The following is a 21,648-nucleotide window of genomic DNA, read 5'->3' as shown; positions in this document are numbered from 1 at the left end:
TACATACACGACTCATATCTGCTAAGATTATTTACAATTCATACATGCAGACTGGGTTTACAATTTAAAATGATCAAGCTGCTGATGACTGCAGGATGGCACAGACATGTCGATCAAGTGCTACCCCTTTTTGCAAAGAAAAGGGGGTGTACTGCATGGGTAGTTGACCGGTAGTGGTCAACACGCTGTCAATGGATGCTCCAAAAGGACGCAGTCATAATGTGAGGATATGCCGTAGTTAGGGATATATATATTTCCCTAAGTCACAACAAAGGAAGCTCGGAAGAAGTAGTAAAGACTGCTGTTCTAAGGCATGACTTAGGCATGTTTGTGAGCAACTGTCTCTATATTAAGGACTGAGGGCAAGGCTGCTTACATGGACTTGTTGAAGGAGTCTGCAACTATAGCCTAGCTTCTCTGCTAGGCTGTAAGCCATAACAAGCAGCTAAGGTTGGTAGTATAAATAGTTGCAGCATATATGCAGTATATTGGGTGATATAATGAAGTGCATCATAGTAATAGTGGTGTAGCTTAATGATGTGATAGGTGACAACATGATGGCACAGCATGGTGCAACACTGTAATGATGGCACAACATGGTGCAGCACAGTGATGATGGGCATGGATGATGTTGGCACAACATGGTGCAACATAGTGATGATGGGCATGGATGTATAACAACAACACGATACATTGCAACAACTTGTTGATGATGGGTACAACATGATGATGAGGTACTGCTCAGTGATGGGAGCAGCATAGTAATGAGAGAAACTTAGTGATTGGGTGTAGCACAGTGTCAGGTGCAGCGATATGATGAGGTGCAACACAATGATGGGTGCAGCATGGTGATGGAGTCACCTTGGAGGATCAATTGAAGCAGTATGCCTTCACCTGAGTTTAGATCAACTACCTCATTATGTTATCTTCATGGTGAAGATCTCTGCTCTTATATTGTCAAGTCAAAGTGTTGACTTCTGATGTATATGTACTATCTCTCTCTGCTGAACTATTGAAGAACATAAGAAGAATTGATCAAGGGTTTCCCCACATTGGGGTTTGTCCCCGGATGGTGCCACATCTTGTGTCCTCTTGCCTTGTCTTGTTTTCTGCGATTTATGTTTATCTTCTATTTTCATTTTACTATCATGCTAAATGTGATTGCTAATCTGGAATTGATATTGGGCTAATATAGAAAATTGAAGTAAATTTGCTCTCAGCATAGAACATACCTAAAATTAACAACAAGCCACCTCAATAACTGCAGGGTCACACACCTTGACCTTACTTCGTACATGTTGGAAGAATTCTCTAAGAAAATTGTGGCCACGGCCTCCAGACAGGGCTCCTCTGCACGTCAGCAGCAGATGGACAAGGTTGTGGAGGAGTACAGGGACATCTTCACCTCACCCAAAGGGGTACCTCTACACTCTTAGGTGAAGCACTCCATCAATTTGACCCCGGACATGCCACTACCTAATGGACCGATCTATCGACGCTATGTTCTGGAGAACGATGAAATCAAGAGGCAAATTCAGGAGTTGTTGCAGAAAGGGCACATCAGGCCAAGTTCATCACCCTGTGGGAGCTCGATCGTGTTGGTACAGAAGAAGGACGGGACTTGGAGACTCTATATTGACTATCGGGCACTAAACAAGATCACTGTCTGGAATAGGTATCCAATCCCACGGATTGATGACCTTCTGGACCAGCTCAAGGGGGCCAAATATTTCAGTAAGATTGACTTGAAGTCCGGTTATCACCAGGTACCGATCGAACCCTCCGATGTGTGGAAGACTGCCTTCAAATCGAAGGAGGGCCTTTTCGAGTGGCTGTTCATGCCTTTCAGGTTGACGAATGCTCTCGCAACGTTCATGAGGCTGATGGACGACATCTTGTGCCCTTCACCAACTCATTCGTGGTGGTGTATTTGGATGACATTCTGATCTTCAACCAGAGTTAGAAAGAGCACCTCCGCCATATTTGACAGGTCCTCCAAACCCTACGACAACACAAGCTATGTGCCAATTTGGAGAAATGCACTATTGTTATGACCCAGGTTCAATAGCCGGGGTACATCATTGATGAGTTGGGTGTGCATGTGGATCCAGCCAAGATACAAGTCATTTGGGATTGGCCAGCCCCAACCACTCTAACAGAGCATCGTAAATTTTTGGGTCTTGCCAACTTCTATCGCAGGTTCATGTTGGGGTTCTCTCATATCACTTGGCCTTTGAGTCAAGTCACCAAGGGAGGAGCGAAAGAAAAGTTCTTTTGTTTCGAATCCCTACAGAAGGCATTTGACGAGTTGAAGCATCACCTCTGCTCTGCACTAGTGCTCACATTACCAGACTTGCAACAACCATTTGAGATTGAGACAAATGCCTCCGACTATGCTATTGGTGCAGTTCTTACTCAACAAGGGCATCTAGTGGCATATCATAGTGAGACACTTTCAGACACAGTCCGAAAGTATCCCACCTATGACAAAGAGATGTATTCCATTGGGTAGGCTTGTCGACAATGGAAGCATTACATTATGGGGAAGGAAACGGTCTTCCACACAGACCACCGACTGCTGTAGCTCAAATAGACACATGGGAAGTTGCAGAACGAACGCCATCAGAAACGGTCCACATACCTGCAACAGTTCCATTTGAACATTAAGTACAAGAAGCGCAACACCAACAATGTTGCAGACTACCTTAGCCAACTGCTGGTCATGGCGCTGACCATTGTACTCGACTCTTGTGGGCACGAGACTGCGGGGTGGCCGCATCTTTACAAGAGTCATCCAAAATTCAGCAACACATACCAGACGCTCTTGTAAGGTAAGCAAGTTCCAAAATTTCACCTCCAGGATGCACTATTGTGCCACATGGGACACCTCTATGTTCCTTCAAGCAAGCGTGCCAAGATGATTTGGGAGGCGCACTACAGTCGGGTTGCTGGACATTTCGAGGTAGAGAAAACAGTGGCAGTGCTGCAAAAGTATTTTTATTGGCTGAACCTTCGACACGATGTTGGGAAGTACATTAGATCCTACACTGCTTGCGCCATGCCAAATCGACCATCAAGAAGCAAGGCCTATATACTCCTCTGCCCTTAGTCACCAGGTTCGGCGAACAAAATCGTTGAAGTTCGAAATTCACTGAATTTAAAAGGAAAACGAATTTAATCGTTCGAGTTCGCTAAATTTTATGGTGAACTCGAACTTAATCACGAACTCGAATTTTTTGGTGAATAAAATCGTTGAGGTTCATTTGGAGTTCGAAAAAATTCGTTTAGGGTTCGAAAAAATTCGTTGAAGTTCGTTTTTTATGCCCGTTTTACCAAATCAACTGCAGTCTGCGGGTTTCATTGTTCGCCGGGTTAAACAATAGTTTCACTGTTTGCAACTTTGCGCGGGTTTCATTGTTCGGAGGGTTTCATTGTTCGCAACTTCGCCAGAGGGTTTCATTGTCTGCAGTCCAGTCTACAAGTCATTGTTGGGAAAGTTTCTGCCGGGAGTCTTGACTGATACATTACACCGAGCGGCCGGCGGCGACACGTCTCGACTGAGTTTTGTTCCCAAGTAAGTGATCCGAGCCTAATTTCTTTGTCACAAGTCTGAGACAAATGATCCGAGCTGATTGTCTTTAATAATAATAAGTGATACAAATAGACTGTCCTCCAATCCAAGCTGAGCTTAAGTTTTAACTCCAACAAGTCTGAGTTCTGGTTTGTCTGGAAGACTGCCACAAATCCAAATCTTACACCTGACCGAGCTGCTACAGGAGTATAGAACGAGGTTTAAACTTTAGGCTTCACAATAGTTCAAGGTGTTAGTTTACAACTTACAGATCCAAGGTCGATTTTTCAGTAATCCGAAGCTCCTTTAGCAAGAAGGTTGCCTAGTCCTGTAGGCTGTCAGTGTTCAACTCAGGGTGGATGTAGGCTTACAATTTTTTATTTTTTTTTAAACCAATGCATGAAATTACATTTCAATGAAATATGCTTTGTATGAGAGCAAGATTGATGGTTTTGATTTCATAAAGCCTTGTCTTAAGACGCATAATAAATAATGTTTAATTTGTAAGACGTAGAAGAGCTTCCTCCTGCCTGCCGTAATGGTTTTCTCTTCTGCCTTCCAGCCATTTTATTCTGCCTACCTGCCTGCCATTTTAAAGGGATGGATAATGCCTTTCTTTTAATCCTCCAGTTTTAGTCCATTCATTGTGAATTCGAATTGAGCTTTGTCAATATTTGTCCAACCAGGGGAGATAGTTCCTCGTCTTGGACATTGCTTCTTATTACAACATTGGTTGCAATGGCCGAATGAGGTGTTATTTCACCCCCTGTTGGACTCCAAAATGGCTGAGTTTAAGTTAATTCATTGTAACTTGTCACTGATCTGAGAGAGCTGACCCAACAGATCTTTTCCAAACAGTGTTCAAGTCTTCCACGACAGGTGGTTGTTTTATACAAGATTGAAGAGAGTCACAACTTAAAAATTAGATTGAAAATTTTCAACCTCTTACACAGTCATGAATCCTTAATCGAAAGAGTCAAAGACCAAACCGGCGTCTTACTGTCCTTATGAGAAGGTAAGCTTGCTGGTTATGTGACATGTAACATGTGAAAGACAATTTTAAACTAGAGTTCAGATTTCTATGGGAAGTTCTAAGTTCTAATTCATGAAATACATTGTGAAGTGAAATTTCCTGTAGAATCTGCAAAGGCAGCAACATATTCCATCAATAATTAAAGCATAGTAATTTACTAATTTCCACAATAGGAGAATTCCTAAGGATTTTTAACAGAAACTACATTTTGTTTGCAAGATCTTTAAATTTTGCTGTAATATCAATTGCTGCTATAGAAAAGAACATTCTCAATAGTGAAACAATCTTTACTAATGGGAGTCCACAGATTGGTTGTTAATGAAGCAAGTTTTAGATGAACAAACTTTCATTTCCTTCTTGCAAGTTGCAACTTGCAATCATCAACATAGAAAACACAACCCAGGTCCCAAACATCAGCTCAATACTTCCTTAACTGACCTCTGGTCCTCTGCCCAAGGGAAGGCTGTCAGCTGATTCCCATTCTCGTCTTCCTGCTCAGCGCTGTATCCAGATTCCAGACATACTGTTGAATTCAACTCCACATTGATACATGCTAAAAACAGTTAGATTTGAAGTGTATGGCCTGTTATGAAAATTCTGAACTGTTTTTAGTTAATTGATTGAATTTTTTTGAACTGTTTTTAGTTAATTGACTGAATTTTAACTAAAAACAGTTAGGGTCATTAAATCTTTTAGATTTGAAGTGTATGGCCTGTGTAAAGAAAAAAAAACTACAACAGTACAACCTGCTCTTTTCTGCCTGTTTTGAATCACTCTTCCTTTTTCTAACTAATGAAAATGTAATTTCAAAAAAAATTGCAGACATTTCAGACTTCAAGCCTTCACCAGTTTTCAACAATCAGAGGTTCAGAACCTTCAAATTTCAATGGCACCCCCAAAATCAACTGCTGTAGCTTGGAATTTTGTCCAAAAAGATGGTTATAATCTTTCATGTCAGCTGTGTGGACATAATTTCACTGGCACTTTAACTAGAGCAGTGGATCACCTTCTTGGTATTAGCAATGGAAGTGGAGGTGGTGTTGAAGCCTGCACTAAGATCACCGATGAACAAAAAGCCACAGTGCAGAAAGACCATTCCAATTCACAGATGCAAAAGGAGAAAAGGGTAAATAAGAGGCAGCGAATTGAGAGGGAGATTGCCATGTCTTCCTCCAACACCATTAATTCAGTTTCAAACATTGGTGGATCAAGTTCTACTCAAGCAAAAACAGGTGGAACCAAAACATTAAATCAATTCTGGAAACCTGTTGAGAAACAGGAAGTTGATGATGCTGTTGCAGAATATTTTTATGCATGTGCAATTCCCTTTAATGTGGCGAGGAGTCCATATTTTAAAAATGTAATTAAAAAGGCCATTGATTTTGGAAAGGGCTATGTTCCTCCCGGATCTAAAGCTTTAAGGACAACTTTGCTAAAGAGAGCAAAAGACAGAGTGACAGGAAAGTTGGCTGATATTAAAGAGTCTTGGAAGCTTACAGGATGCACAATTTTGAGTGATGGTTGGTCAGATTTGTGTCATCGCCCATTGATCAATGTGCTTGTTTATTGTCCTCAAGGGGTACTTTTCTTGAAGGCAATAAATGCAATGGATCGAGTGAAGACATCAGAATTTATTTTTGGAATTTTGGATGAAGCGATTCAAGAGGTTGGGGTGGAAAATGTTGTCCATGTTGTTACAGATAATGCATCAAATTGTGTTGGTGCAGGGAAGCTGATTATGGAAAAGTATAATCAGATTTATTGGACTCCTTGTGCAGCTCACTGCTTGGATTTGATGTTGCATGACTTAGCCAAATTTCCTTGGGTCAATGAGACAATCCGAAGAGCCAAAACAATTTCAAACTTTATCATCAACCATCGTCTCACTTTGAGCATATACAGGAAGAATGGATCAAAAGAGTTGTTGAGGCCTTGTGATATAAGGTTTGCCACTTTTTATATTACTCTGAAAAGAGTTGTTGAGGAAAAAGCGAGCCTAAGAGCTGTTTTTTGCAACATTGAGTGGGAGAGATCTACCCTCTCAAAAGAAACTAAGGGGAAAAATGTTGAACAAATAGTGCTAAATAATGGCTTTTGGGAAAATGCAAACAAGGCTTTAAAAATTTGTGGTCCAATTGTTAATGTGCTCCGCATGGTTGATGGTGACAAACCTTGTATAGGTTTTGTTTATGAAAGCATTGATCGTTGCAAAGAGACCATTGCAACTGCTTTTAATAATGTGGAAGCTGATTACAAGGAGATATGGGTTTTAATTGATCATAGATGGAAGATGATGCATAGTCCATTACATGCAGCAGCATGCTATTGGACCCTAGATTGTTTGGGTTACCAAGACATAGGGATGAAGAAATCTTGAATGGACTTATCCAGTCTATTGAGAAGCTAAATCCAGATCCAGATATTGCAGGTTTGATCAGAAGTCAATTGAGGGCATACAAGTTAGAAGAAGGGTTATTTGGAACACAATCAACAAAGTATGATAGGAGTAGAAGTGGTCCAGCAGTATGGTGGGAATTTTATGGTTCAGGGGCACCAGAATTGCAAAATTTTGCAATTTGTATCTTAAGCCAGGGAATAAGTGCATCAGCGTGTGAAAGGAATTGGAGTTCCTTTGACCACATTCATTCCAAAAAAATAAATAGATTGTTATCTGGAAGATTAGAAGATCTTGTTTATGTTCGTAGTAACTTGCAGTTGGCATTGAAGAATGTGGCTAAAGAGTCATCCAATTCTTCTACTCCGTGGATCGATCCTGTTCCAAATGCAACAATGGATGATGCTGATTTGTACATTGATAGTGACATAAACACTGACAGGGAATTCACTGATGAATCTGATGCTGAAGCATCTAGCGGATTCACAACTCATACTGCTCTTGATGACATAGAACTTTTTGATATAACAAGTGGGCAACAGGGACATCAAGAATAAAACTTGTGTTCCTGTTTTAGATTTCTAGTTTACTTTTTGCATGAACAATTTTCTAAAACTGCCAAGCTACTTTAAAGTTTAAACTTTCGAGTTTATATATAATTATATTTTGATATATTGAGGAACGAATTGCTCTCATTATTGGCTCACTTCATGGTTTACTGCTCACTGTCATAAACGAAAAGAGGTCTGAAAACATATCAGAGGCTTAAGTTTATTTCCACTGTTTGCTTGCTTCAATCTAACCTGAAAAGGAGTGGTGATTTTAGGACTGTTTTCAGCACTTGGTATTAAAGTTGACTGCTGTCATAAATGATAAAGGTTCTTGGCATTGGTTAATGTTCAATTTAGTTGTTTTATGATTTCATAAGAAGAATACTATTATACTACATTACTGTCATATGAAAATTCTGAACTGTTTTTAGTTAATTCACTGAATTTTTCTGAACTGTTTTTAGTTAATTGACTGAATTTGAGCCACTGTATTTGCAGAGATTCTTTATGCATTTTCTGAGTTTGAACTTCAGAGTTTTGTAGTGATCTTTTGTCTCCTAGGCCATGGGCATTTTTAACTGTACTCTTTCTTTTTGAAGGCTGAATATCATTGGAAATCTGAAGCATATAATTTGGAGGATAATTACAATAAAGATTAACATTAAAAGGCTTGAAAATGACCAAAATTGATCACACATAATTTATAAAATTTAATAAATTTTCTAGCCTCTGTTCTCTTGCTAAGCCAAAAATTTATTTGAATTTGAATTTAAATTGATTTTTTATATATATATACATTTTTTTTCAAATTTCTATATGTCGAATTTTGTGTCGAACTTTATCGACAAAATTTTAGTTGCCGAACTTTATTCGAATTTCATGGTCGTCGAACTCAAACTCGAACACGAACCTGGTGACTTAACCTCTGCCTACTCCTAGTCGACCTTGAGAATCCATTTCCATGGATTACATGTTGGGCCTTCCTTCTGCAAAGCATGACAACGACTGCGTTTTCGTGGTCGTCGACAGATTCTCTAAGATGGCCATTCTGGCGGCCTGCAAGAAGAGTATCACAATAGAAGCCACTGCTAAGCTCTTATTTGAACAAGTGTGGGTACACTTTGGGATCCCACAATCCATTATCTTAGATCGGGACAGCAGGTTCCTAAGTACATTTTGGTCAAGTCTCTAGTCGATGCTGGATACCAAGCTCACCCCAAACTGATGGCCAAACAGAGGTTGTCAACAAGATGATTGTACACATTTTGCGCATGTACAACTCGAAGCATCCACACACATGGGATGAAAGCCTCCCTTATGTCCAACACAACTACAATAGAGCTCTCCATAGCTCAACTGGCCACAACCCCTTTTAGGTGGGATTGGGATTCCAGCCACTATGTCCCATTGATGTGGCCATACCATTTGCAGCTACTTAGGCAGATTCGGCTCATGTCTAGTCCGAAGCTGACAGGGCTAACAACTTCATTGAGCGCATTCAACACATTCGCCAGTAGGTCCATGACATATTGGACAAAGCCAATGCTAAGTACAAGCAGCGACATGGTTAGCATCGGGTGCCACCAAAGTTCCAGGTGGGTGACAAAGTTTGGCTACATCTGGAGAGGGAATGATTCGCTGGACACCACCGCAAGCTTTCCCTGCTCCGATATGGGCCATACACCATCACCAAGGCTGTAGGGGACAATTCCTTCGAGCTCAACATTCCACCATTCCTTGGCCTGCACCCAGTATTCAATGTGGACCGCCTTCAGCCATACTTTCCACCATTGCTGGACACATCCGACATTGCAGAACAACTCACACCAACGGGTTAAATCCAGACTGCATGGAGCAGGCAACAATTGATCGGATCATGAGCACACAGATCAAGAACACTCGCCAACAGAGGATCCAACTATATCGAGTTGTCAAAGCAGGCCAACTCCTTCACCAGGGCAAGTGGTTCATTAGGGACCAGGTTCAACAGAAATTTCCTCACCTCATGGAGGCTCTGCACGCAATGGGGACCATTGCTTCCTAAGGAGGGAGGACTAATCCAGGTAGATATTGGTGGCCACCCGCCTATTCCACCTAGACCTCCAGTCGGTTTCATTAGTTTCCTTGTTTATAGCAGTGTTATCGCACAAAGTGTCTAGCCGTGACAATGCTCAGATCAGGGGTTGTCACTCTTATCCCTGACCTCTCCGTTTAAGCTGTTTCCCTACAACAAGCTAAGGGCGGTAGACTCGATGGAGAAATGGGACAAAGGAGAACCAGCTGAGAAGCAACGAGTTCGGGAGACACAGCGAGCCAATCAAAGGCTTAGCAAGATTTAGAATTTGATTAAATATTAAATGATTAATACCAGTGCCTTGTGGAGTTAATGATCCAAATAATTGATTATCAACTGCTGCTTAGGAAAAAGAGATATGAAATATGTTTATAATTCCACGGTAAAATTATTTAACAATTGCTTGAAAACATTTGCAAAATGTTTAACATGTAACGAACATTAAACGATCCAAGCAATGATGATTAATTTCACTAGATGCACAATACCTTAGCAATTAAATTTCAAGAGATACAAATACCTTAATCAACCACGAAATTTAAAAGCTAACCAGTTCCAACCCTAGAATTAAAATGGTTATGCTTAGAGACCCAAATTCTAGGAAAATTAACCACCTTCCTATAGTTAATCTTCAGATATATAAAAAATTAAGCACATTTAACTATAGAGAAATGGAAATGCTGATACCACAAAAGTTTCCTTGAAAAACCTTTTTTAATATGCTAAGCAAGACTTAATGTGACCGAAATAAATCGAAAAAGATTTAATAATTTTTTTATTTTTATTTTTTAATGGGCCAGAGGCCACATAAAAAATTTAAAGCCCTTGATAATGAAACCTTTTTTGGTTCTAATTTTTTTTTTGTTTAGAATTTTTAGTTTCTTTATTTTTTTAAATGTTTTTTTTTCAAGATTTTTAATGTAAAATTTGAAATCATAAAAAAAAAATGAAATAAAAACTAAATCGAATGCCTTTTCAAAATTTAATGAATGTGACTAAAGTTTACTAACATGAAATCTAAAACCTAATCGTAAGCGAATGGGACTTAAACAGAAAAGAAAACAAAAGAAAAATCTAATGTTCTGGCTACGTGCAGGTTTGGTAGAAGCATGGAAGAGCTTCGACGACTGGGATGAGGTATAGATGCACGGATTTCGAAGGCAAGGAAGACTGTGATTTTTCTTGCAGGTGGATGCTGGGCAGCGAGAAGAGGCTGCGGGTGCAAGGGGGAAACGCTGGCTTGAAGGTGTTGGAGCATGCAATTTGTTTAGAGGCAGCAGCTAGCAGTAAAGGGCGACGGAAAGAGTTGAGGGAGCTGCGTGAGACAAGGAAAGAGATACGCAAGTCAACGATGGAGCTATGAGGAGCAGCGATGAGGGTTTGGACAGGCGGCGAGGAAGAGTGGGGAATGCGAGGACAGGAATGTGGGATTTAAAAGCAGCGTGAGGGCTAAGAAGAGGGCAACGAAGGGCGCTGCATAGACTGAGGGATGGACTGTGGGGGGATTGAACTTGGACACAGGTGTGATAAGGGGATAGCAGCAGCGTCGAGGGTTTTAAAGGCTGCGTGGGCTGCGATGAAGGCAGTGGGGTCACGCAGAGAGGAGGTAATGATGCAGAGGTATGGCAACGTTTGCAAAGAGCCGTGGAGGATGAAAGATGGCAATAGCGTGGGTTGAAGGGAAGGGTGACGAGATATGCAAATGCTTAGGTCTGAAGCAACGTAAAGGGAAGCAGGCTTAAACGCACGACATCAAAAATCCTAAAAAAATTTCGAAAAATAATTCTGTTGAAAAACCCGAGGCAGCAAACAAAATGGAAAATTGCTACCCAATAAAACCCTGAAATTTCCAGATTAAAATGTTATATTCTGCTTCAAGATTTATAAATAAAACCCTTAAATTTTTTTTCTCCAGATTTAGAAAAGATTTGAAACCCTGGACTGCAAAATAATGCCCCTGCAAAAGCTGGTTTTGAGGCTAGATCTTACCCTCCAGGGCCTAGATCTGGCTTCAAAATCAAACTTCACCTTCAGATCTGCAACCTGTTCCTGGAAACACAAACACCCAGAATCTCGATATACCACAAAAAATGAAACCCCAGAAACCCTAAGTCAGAAAAATTAAAAAAATTACAGATCTATGCACAGGAGGCGCAGATCTATTAGATCTGGCGAGTGCGAGTCCAACTCCGCTCTCAGTTCTGATAATCTGAGGCTCTTAGAAGCTAGATTTATCAATTTAGCACAGAAGATTTTTTGAAATTTTAAATTTAAACGGAGGTGCATCCCCCAAAACCCTTCATGCATCAACAATAAAACTTCTTATGATAAGCCCGGGATACAATCAAGTTGGGCTCTTCAGAAAATACTAATCGGGAGTTGGTTGGTCCAACTGAAAACTTCCCCGAACGCCCGATGATCTAAAAATCAAGAGTTCCCTGCAAAGATCAATTCAACTATTAATTTAGAGCAAGAAAACGATAATAAAATTCAGATTTAATAAAGATACCTGCTATTATATTCAGAACTTAAATTACCATTCATACCCCAATGATCAAGCAAGATACCTGTGCTTAAATCACTCTTCATAAAGCTATCATCAATGGTTGAAAGAAAATCTATGCATGAAAATAACACATCCTACAACATTTCCACGAAGAGTAACACCAGCAGAAACTAGCCCCAAAGTTTTTCTTTATTGCTCATGAAAAAAGATTACAAGAGAGCTTTCCCTTAGCATATAACTCAAAGATCGAATGATCTCAACTGACAACTGACCTCCTATTTAAAGATAAATCTCCCAACGGCTAGTTCGAGTGATCCTTGTCAAAGTGATCTCGATCGTTGATGAGGATCAAAATTTCTTTTAATCTCATCTGTCGAAATTTTAAATATTGAGGAAATTTCAAAATTTTCAATTAAATGCATTTTAATAAATTCAAAAATTAAAATTTTGCATTTATTTCCTCAAAATTTTGACTTTGACTTAACCCCAGGGACCCAAGGAATAAAATTTAGCAAAATAATCAATTAACCTTAGTCCCTGGACCTGTTAAGATTTAATTTTTTAAAGGATCCATGAATTTTACCTCTGGAAAATTTAAATTTACTTAGGACCTAGGACCTATGAGGGGACAAATTATTTTTCTAACCCTTAAGACATTTTACATCATGATTTATTATATTTTTTATATCTCAAGGGGGAATACCCATTTGAAAAAGACCCTCATAGACTACCCATTTCTGCGACACAAATATAATCCTGCAGACTAAGCAACTTGTAATAAAATAACCTAACCAAATAGTTAGGATTATTCCCAAGTCATTTTTACACAGACTCGATCTATAACACTAGGACTCGCCTAAGATCCTAGCGACAAAATTCATTCCGGCTTTGGGGAGAGGCTGAAGGAAAAATCTGCCGACCATATGAGAATGGACCGGTGAGACAAAAAACCTCCTGGAATGTAGATCGTTACCAGAAAAATAGGTTTACGTAGGCAATTACATACATGACACAGATCTGCTGAGATCATTTACATCACATATATGCAGAATGGGTTTACATTATAACATGATAATTAGGTTAATGATGATAGCTGGACGACACAGACACATCAATCAAGCGCTATCCCTTTTGCGAAAAAAGGGGGTGTATAGTGTACTGCTATGGGTCGTTGACACGTAGTGGTCAACAAGCAACATTTACTCTTTTTAGCAGTTTTTCGGGTCGTGAACTTCCAGAGCAGTTTTGACCCCCTAAACGATGTTTTTCAGAGGTCTGCTACAGGCCCATACTCGTAGCGGCAACTCATGTAGTATTCAGAGAGATCTTTCCAATGAGATATTGTAGGCACCAAACAGAGATAATATGACCAAGTTACGACCTCGGGAAGTTGGCTGCCCAACTAACCCCAACGGGGCCCACAAACTCTTGGCATCCATCTCCTGGGGTTAGGGTTTTGGTTGTTTAGGGTTTTCCCTCCTTGTTCAATAATAAAAAGGCCTTTGAGCCTCATTGTGACATAGTTAAGAGGCATGTAGCCGCCACATCTCTTCTCAAAGGTAAGCTACCATTGCCCGAGCTAGTTTATTTCCATTTCTGTATGTAAGCATATTTTAGTTCTTTGATATTAATGAAATGAAGTTTATTTCTGCTGCATCTTTGTGTTTATGTGTATATCTGTATTTTGTTGCGTTCCTGCATAATTCCGGATGAACATTGACCAAGTTTGATTGCACCAAATTGATCTGTTTTGGGCTCATTTCAATCTGCTAAGGAGGCCGCATTATTTGCTCCAGCATTGAGCTCCTTGAAGACCATCTTGACTGCTGTCCTATCTCTGGTTAGGGCACACTTTGACAACAGTTGATTGCTGTTGACTTAAGCAGATTTGAAGAAGATCAAATTTGACTAAAGTTGACTCCATCTTTCTCTCTTGGATAGTTGCTTGGCATATTAACATTATTGGATATTGGTTTTGGATATTTGTCTAGTCAAAGGCTGACTTTGACTTTTGGATGATGTACTCTCTTTGCTGAACATTTGACGACAATCTGATAGAGGAAGATTTGCAAGGGTTTTCCCCCTAGTGGGGTTTTTCCTTGGTCTTTGACCAATTATTGTGTGTCTTGTCTCTTGGCTGTCTTTCATTGTGCATTTGTTTAATTTTTCTATCTACTATTGCTCTATTGTCATTGGATAATTGAAGAAGTGAAATTGTTAAATTGGATGCTATTGGATATTGTTGAAGTGATAGTTGCAGCATAGAACAAATTGATGAAAATTTAACAAAACTACCCATAAACTATTGATCTTTGTGCCAAAGAATGTGGCATCCAAAAACAGATCCAAAAGGTCAAGTCAAACCAAGTCAAACTCCTTCCAAACACCAAAAAGTCAACGCTGGTCGAAGGCTGATCAAAGACAGATTTCGGCCCAGTCAAAGAGACTCTCTCTCGACCTGGCACGTGTGAAAGAAGACCTGCAATTTCAGAAGTAGTTGAATGTCCAAAGAGAAGAAGACGTGTGTGATGATGTCTCCAAATGATGTGTCATGAGGTTTATTTATGGGTAGTGGAAGAGACCCAATTTGACTTCTAGGCCAACCTAACTTTTGTGCACATGTGGGTTTTCACATTAAAAATATATTTTCCTTGACCAAATTAAATTCTTCCATGGGCAAAGAGGGTCTTCTCTAGATGAGGAAGGCTGTCCACAGGAGGGAATTTTTCCTTGAGCTACCAAATTAACAGAAGGTTGGAGAGAGATATATCAGATCTTTAAAAGGAGGGAAAGCAAGTCATTCGGGATCATCTTGGATTTGGGAATATTTTCTATTAGGAGAGTTCTTTGAGAACTTAGTTTTCAGGTTCGAAGAGTCCTAAGACGAAAACCCTTGGGTTTCTTCGTGTGTTGGAAAAAACCTTCTTCGCGTGTTGGAAAAAACCCCAACTCACTATTGTGGAGGTTTCATTCAAAAATCTCATTGGGCTTCATCGGCATTGGTTGGTGAGCAGATCTGGAGTACATCTGTGGGTTGGAAGTGGGGATCACCTAGATCTCTAATTTGGGATTCTTCTCTAGTGATTTGAGGAGCTATTATCAGTCAATTGCTGCTATTTGTAACGGGTTCCTAAAACCCTATATAATATAATAAGGATGAATCTAGCCGAGTTTGTGGCTATTTCTCGTATATTTTGTGTTGTAGCATTTTTGGGTTTATATCTGCAATTTCATTTGTGCTGATATTTCTTGTACGAAATTGTGCTATTTTCTATTAAGAAATTTCCTGAAGCATTTTCCTGAAAATCACAATTAAAAATAAAAAGGAATATCACATTAGGTGCTCTCCAAGATAACGGTTTAACCACTCTCTCACACCCTTGCCCCATAAATGGTCCCATGTATGAAAACCTTTCTTTGCCAACCATTTTTTTGCAAAGGAGGAAATTACTCTCAACTACACTCTTTCCATTAAAAGGAGTCCAAATTAATTGTGCAACTAAGTCCCTTCCTTGATGATAGTCTAAATAGTAGCCCCAATGCAACTGTTTGGATAACAATTGCTATGCTCGCTATATTGTCTTGAGAATACATAACCCTGGAATCTAAAATGCTTCCATTATGCTTAATATAGATGCCTGAAGGGCTAGGTATGCCAGTTACATGTGTAGCATTCAGAGTACATTGTCCACTTGGATTCTGGCATAGTTGCTTGAGCACATGTATTTGTCAAGGTAGGTCCCCCACCCCTTTGAGGCAACGTGCAAATGTCTCGGGTAATCAACGTCATACCCCCTTTCTAATGCTTTCTCCACAAAGAAAGTGTCAAAGGAGCATTTCCAGTCTCATATACCCTGTTAGATGGAAAGATGTAAGAAGAGTAGAAAACATGACTTGTAACTAGCATTCAATGGGTGATGGTGATTCAAATTATAAGAGGAATGTGCCTAATGGGAAATAGGATGCCTAAATAGAATAACAAATGCTATGTCTGAATGAACTTCAATTTTATATAAAGCCGTGCAAGTGAGTCTTCTCCTCACTCGTGATGGTTCTTGTATCTGCAGCAAAAGTGTCGAGGCAGTACCATCCTTGATGATAGTTTAAATAGTAGCCCCTATGCAACTGTTTGGATCAGTGTTGCGATTTTTTGAGTTTGGCGATATTATCGCTCGATTTTTACGCTAATTTTTCTTTTCACAAAAAATTGCGATAACTTGAAAAAATCTTTGGGGAATATATATATATATATATATATTTTCTTTTTTCTTTTTTCTTTTTCTTTTTTTTCAATGATGTTTTTGATGAGGAGGAGGAGCAACAGGAGGAGGAGGTGACACAACCTACCTAGACTACCCCTGACACTAGTAGAGGACGTGGTCTACCTCCTGTAGCTCCTAGTTCTTCAGCTTCTAGAGCACAGTAGAGTCCATTGCCAACTCCACCGGCATCTACATCTAGAGGGGCAGAGGAAATTAGTAGTATTAGACTTTAGTTATTTGGTTCATTTCATTGTATATGACATTATGACTCATGATATGAGATACATTATTATATTTTTTGTTGATATTTTGAGGCTGAGTTGGGACTCAGGAGTTAGGACTTACTATTCAAGACATGATTCACTGTTATGTGTGATGTAGCACTAGAAATGATATTACACATTTTATTATTAGTTCTTTTATCATATTTATGTGTCAATGTATTTATTTTATGTTGTAGATGCTTTAGATATTAAAAAAATTGAAAAAAATGAATATTTTTGTATGTTACGATTTTTTCCTGATTTTTACCGATTTTTTTTTTTTTCACCGATTTTTACTGATTTTTTCCCCTCGCCGATAATATCGCGATAACGATTACTGCAACATTGGTTTGGATAACAGTTGCTATGCTCGCCATATTGTTTTGAGAATATATAACCTAGAATCTAAAAGGCTTCCACTATGCTTACTATATCATAGAGGTCAAAAGAGCTAGGTTTGCCAATTATATTTGTAGCATTCGGTGTATATCACCCACTTGGATTCTGGCATAGTTCCTTGAGCACGTGTGTTTGTCTAGGTACCCATCCCTTGTAGGCACCATGCAAAGGTCTCAGGTAATCAACGTCATACCCCTTTTCTAATGCTTCCTCCACAAAGAAGTGTTGGAGGAGCATTTCCAGTTCCCTATACCCTGTTAGACGCAAAGAGGTAGGGAGACTAGAAAACATGACTTGTAACTAGGATTCAATGGGTGATGATGACTCAGATTATAAAAGGAATGTGCCAAATGGGAAATATGATGCCTAAATAGCATAACAGATGCTATGGCTGAATGAATTTCAATTTTCTATTAAGCCAAGCAGGCGAGTCTTCTTGCTCATGATGACTACATTAGTCTTTTTCTCACTCGTGATGGTTCTTGCATCTGCAGCAAGTGTTGAGGCAGTACATTGTACCTTTGATGGATCTGGGGGATAATTCTGGAGTGTGAAAAAGTCATCAAAGGAATGCTCATTTAAGAACTGCTCACCATCAGTAAGTGAGATCCTTCAAATTTGCCCTTGTATATGAGCAGCCTTAAGAAGATAACCTAAAGCATCAGCTACTATAAACATATAAATATGGGGCCAGTGACAACCATGTGTAATGGACACAATCTCTTATGATAGATGCCCATTCACTCAGGCTCTAGAAGCGGGTCATTGGAAGAAAGAGTTATGACTGCACTAGTGAAGAAACTCTGAAAATCCAGCTAAGAGAACTGTCTCTCATATCTTTTGCAGTCATATTTGATGCCACTCTCAACTTTAGGAAAAAATTTCTGACTGCGTTAGTGGAGAGACACCCAAAACTCAGCCAGAATAACTGTCTCTCATATATTTTGCTGTCATATTTGATTCCACTTTTAATTTGGATGTTTCTTTTTATGAGCCTTGGTTGTGACTGATTTCAGCTTTTCTTTCTTTTAGCACCTTCTAAGAGAACTTTGTTGTGATACAGGGGTCAGATAGCTGGTACATGTCTAGAAGAAATCCAGTATTCCTCGTCCAATTACATATGTCATCGTGAAGATAATATAACTTGGAAAAAACAGGTAATAATTTCTTATCTCATATTAAAAGGATTTGTAGACCAGCATTGAATTCATATTCCCAAGTAGTTTGTGAGGTCCTTGAAATTTACTGATGCACTTTTGTATTGTAGGGTGCTATTCTTATAAAGAAGATTGAGGAACAGGAAACATGTATAAAGAATTATAAGGATGAGCTGAGTCGAGCACAAAAATCATTAGAGACATTGGAGCAGAATATGAAGGATCAGGTTTTTGTAGTGTCTGAGTTTCCCATTTGAGATTAAAAGCAAATTGATGAGTTACTCTCTTTCTAATTTGTTATTTGTAGTGTCAATTTAAATATTGTCAATATGATCCACTATCTTGTTAGTCTCTTCAAAGTTCTCAAACATGTTTTTCATCTCAAACTAAGGGCTTGAATGTTTTTCAAAGGCATTTTAGTTCATTTATATGGTGGATGAATTAATTTCTTATGATGTTTTGAGTTGTACAAATACAAACTATCAGTTAACAGCCCTTATTGTTTATTTGCTAAGATACAAACTTTTTATTGACACAATTTGTTACCCTTAAATCTCTATACTATTTTTATTATAAGAAGCTTGGAGTTTCTATTTTTGTCCATTTACTCTCATATTATTTCCATATAATTTTTCTTGCATTAAACCTTTTATCTGATGAAATTGTCTGGACTGGCAGGACCTGAAGAATGGACAGGTACAAACTGAATTGGATAATCTGAATCAAAATATTGACAAGAAAGGTGCTAAGTTAATTGTGGAAAGGATGGTATCTCTCTTCCATGAGTTGAAGGTACTTGCCTACAAAACATAAATCTTTGCTGGTGGTATGCATAAGTCTTCAATAGCTTAAAAATCTGTTGGAGGCAATACCCCTAACCTACATGTAGAGAATCCCTGTGAGTATTTCTCTTATTGTAAAATACACTCTCTTTTGAAAAAGATAAGTATTTTTAGGGTCCTCACAGCTGAATTCTATGAGTGTGAGGATTTATCAATTAATACTTTGCATGTATTCCCATTTTTTAATTAAGTTGCCCATAATATGCTAATGCAGCATTTCTTACTCTGTGAACTACTCGAGAACATTTTATTGTTACATTTCCGCATTTTGCTTAATATTACTTGCAAATCTCTTCCGGATAATTACTATGCTAGCAAGCCCCAGATTTGTGAATGTGCAGCTCTCTTTTAGAGAAAACAAGAAGAAAATATATTAACCTGGTTGAGTGACCAAGTTGTCAGTTTTTGTAGCATCAGACCGGTGTTCTAGTCTTGACTTTGGCCAGAGAGGCTAAGAAACACAAGATTTCCAAAACCCAAAAAGTGTTTCGGGAGAAAACACCAAGAGACAACTCAATTAAGTTAATTAATCAATAATTAAATATTTCCCAAGTCTAACTTAGGAAAAGTGATTAATTAACAAGTAACTGAGAAAGGTGAGAATGCTCTAGAAACTCATATGGATTGAGTTTGAGATGATCTTAACCATTGATGGGGATCTAATCATGGTTGTTGGTTTACCAACAAGAGATTATAAGAGCAGGACATTGGGTTGGAGATAGACACACTTGGAGAGCGAGTTCCTTGGAAAATCGAGCTATCCAGTTGTAGTAGCAGAGAAGGGAAGCAGAGTTCGAGCCAGAAGTGATGCAAAAGTGAGAGGGAGCAGGGACAGTGATATTTGGTGGATTTTCCAGTGCTAGAAGAGTTAGCTGAGAGAGGTCGAGTATTCCACTAGGAGGTTGCGTAGGGGCTTGCGTAGAGACTCAAGGAGGCAGTTCGATCCATCCAGAGGAGAGATTGATTCAGGAGCTGAGTGTTGGGAAGATTATTCCATAGGGTTAACAAATCCTTCTTAGTGGCAAAGACAATCAACAACAACATATTGCAGCTATTCCAGGCAGTGCGAGTTTCAAGCTGTGCAGAGGCTGACGCAGAGGTAGTTTGAGAGCTGATTGTGGGGCAGGATTGCTTGTGGAGAGAAAGAGAAAATTCTCTCAGATATTTTGCCAGTATTTTCTCAGGAGAGGATTGCTAGTTTTGCATCCAGATTGTACTCTGAAATTTCATTGCTACATAATAATAATAAAACCCTCATCTGCTGCACCAGTTTTCCCACATTGGTTTTTTCTGGGGACATTTGTCCAAAAATAATGTTGTTAAATTTATTGTGTATGTGCATCTATTTCTCAGTTTCCAATTTGTTTTTTCGCAACGTTTTTATTGTGAAGAAATAATAGTGTGATTTATTTGTTATTTGCCGTAACAAATAAACTACATAATTAATTAGTTAGAAGAATAAATTCTAGTTGCTGCATTTTAAGGAAAATTTCACATGGTATCAGAGCAATTTTGTTCAGATCAGGAGCTCAGTAGCGAAGAGGGAAAAATTTCGTAGTTTAGAGGGAGTTTGAGCAAATTTCTTTCAGGTCTCCGTAGAGGTCCAACCAGGCAATGCGAATTGATGGGAAAGGGTTTGATTTCCAGTTGCAGGTGTAGGAAAAGTTCGAACAAGTCAGTAGTAGTTCTAGCAGGCAGTGGTGTTGCTGGGAAGTGGTTCCAGTGAGCAGATTAGAGAGTTCGCTGAGGAGATCTGGGCGTAGTTAGTTTGCAGCTAGACCAACAGTAGCAGATCAACTCTGGGTTGAAGAGAAAAGCACACATAGAGGAATTTCTCAGAGGGTTTCCAAATCTGGTTCCAGGAGGAAATCCATAATTTCCAGTGGTAGAAGGTAGTAGCAGCAGGAAGAACTGCGCATTCTAGGAGGGAGTGCGAATTGCAGTGCAAACAACCTAGTAGGAAAGAGAGGAGATTCTTGTTTATTTTTCAGTTTTTTGAGTTTTCGTAGCTTTCTAGAGATGGCCGTACGAGATTGCCAGAATTGGTCATGTGAGTTAGCCAGAATGTAGATCTGGGCAACAGATCGACTTCCAGTTGCTAGAGGCTGGTGCCAGAGGAAGTGCAAGTTGTCTAGTGCGAGCTGCAAAGCGAAAAAAGGTTCCATTAAGGGACAAGGCTCAAAAGGAGATAGGGAGGCACCAAATCAAGGAGGAAGAGGAGTATGAGACTCTAGTGTGCCAGATGGGAAGGGTCTAGCGCAGTTGCAACAAGGAAATCAGTCAAATTAGTTCCGGATTGTTGTAGCGGGACTATCACCCAGATCTTAAGCTGAAGCAACACCTAGACATGCTTTTTATTGTTGAAATTTGGTACCGGAGGACTGGTGGTTCCTTTAGGCTTTGATCTTTGGCCTAGGGAAAAGTGTCCAAAAGAATTTAATTTTTCTCCTAAAGTGACTTTATAATATTTATAAAGTTAAATCTAATTTAAAAGTGACTTTAAGTGATAAAGTTACTAAAGTCTAATTTTAAAGTGACTTTATTAAAGTCAATGTAAAATTAGAAAGGAAAAGTGACTTTGGAAATAAATGACTA

At 39.2% G+C, this 21,648-nt stretch overlaps 1 protein-coding gene across 2 annotated transcripts in view; it reads left to right on the top strand.

Moving 5' to 3' along the window:
- The window catches only part of LOC149143208 (paramyosin-like protein), a 477,149-nt gene that overhangs the window by 136,723 nt on the left and 318,778 nt on the right, over window positions 1–21,648 (top strand). The window contains exons 6-8 of one of the 2 annotated variants that reach the window (XM_089448230.1): window positions 18,118–18,211; window positions 18,322–18,438; window positions 18,890–19,003. In XM_089448230.1, coding sequence (XP_089304356.1) covers window positions 18,118–18,211; window positions 18,322–18,438; window positions 18,890–19,003 — 325 coding nt within the window. The remainder of the gene's footprint in view (window positions 1–18,117; window positions 18,212–18,321; window positions 18,439–18,889; window positions 19,004–21,648) is intronic. The other variant, XM_089448231.1, reaches the window with a different exon arrangement.

The sequence above is a fragment of the Pinus tabuliformis genome, chromosome X (genome assembly GCF_031772625.1).
Source record: "Pinus tabuliformis cultivar Carrire ecotype Pingquan chromosome X, CPIR1, whole genome shotgun sequence".
NCBI classification, from domain to species: Eukaryota; Viridiplantae; Streptophyta; class Pinopsida; order Pinales; family Pinaceae; genus Pinus; species Pinus tabuliformis.
This window is presented reverse-complemented; position numbering and strand designations above follow the sequence as displayed.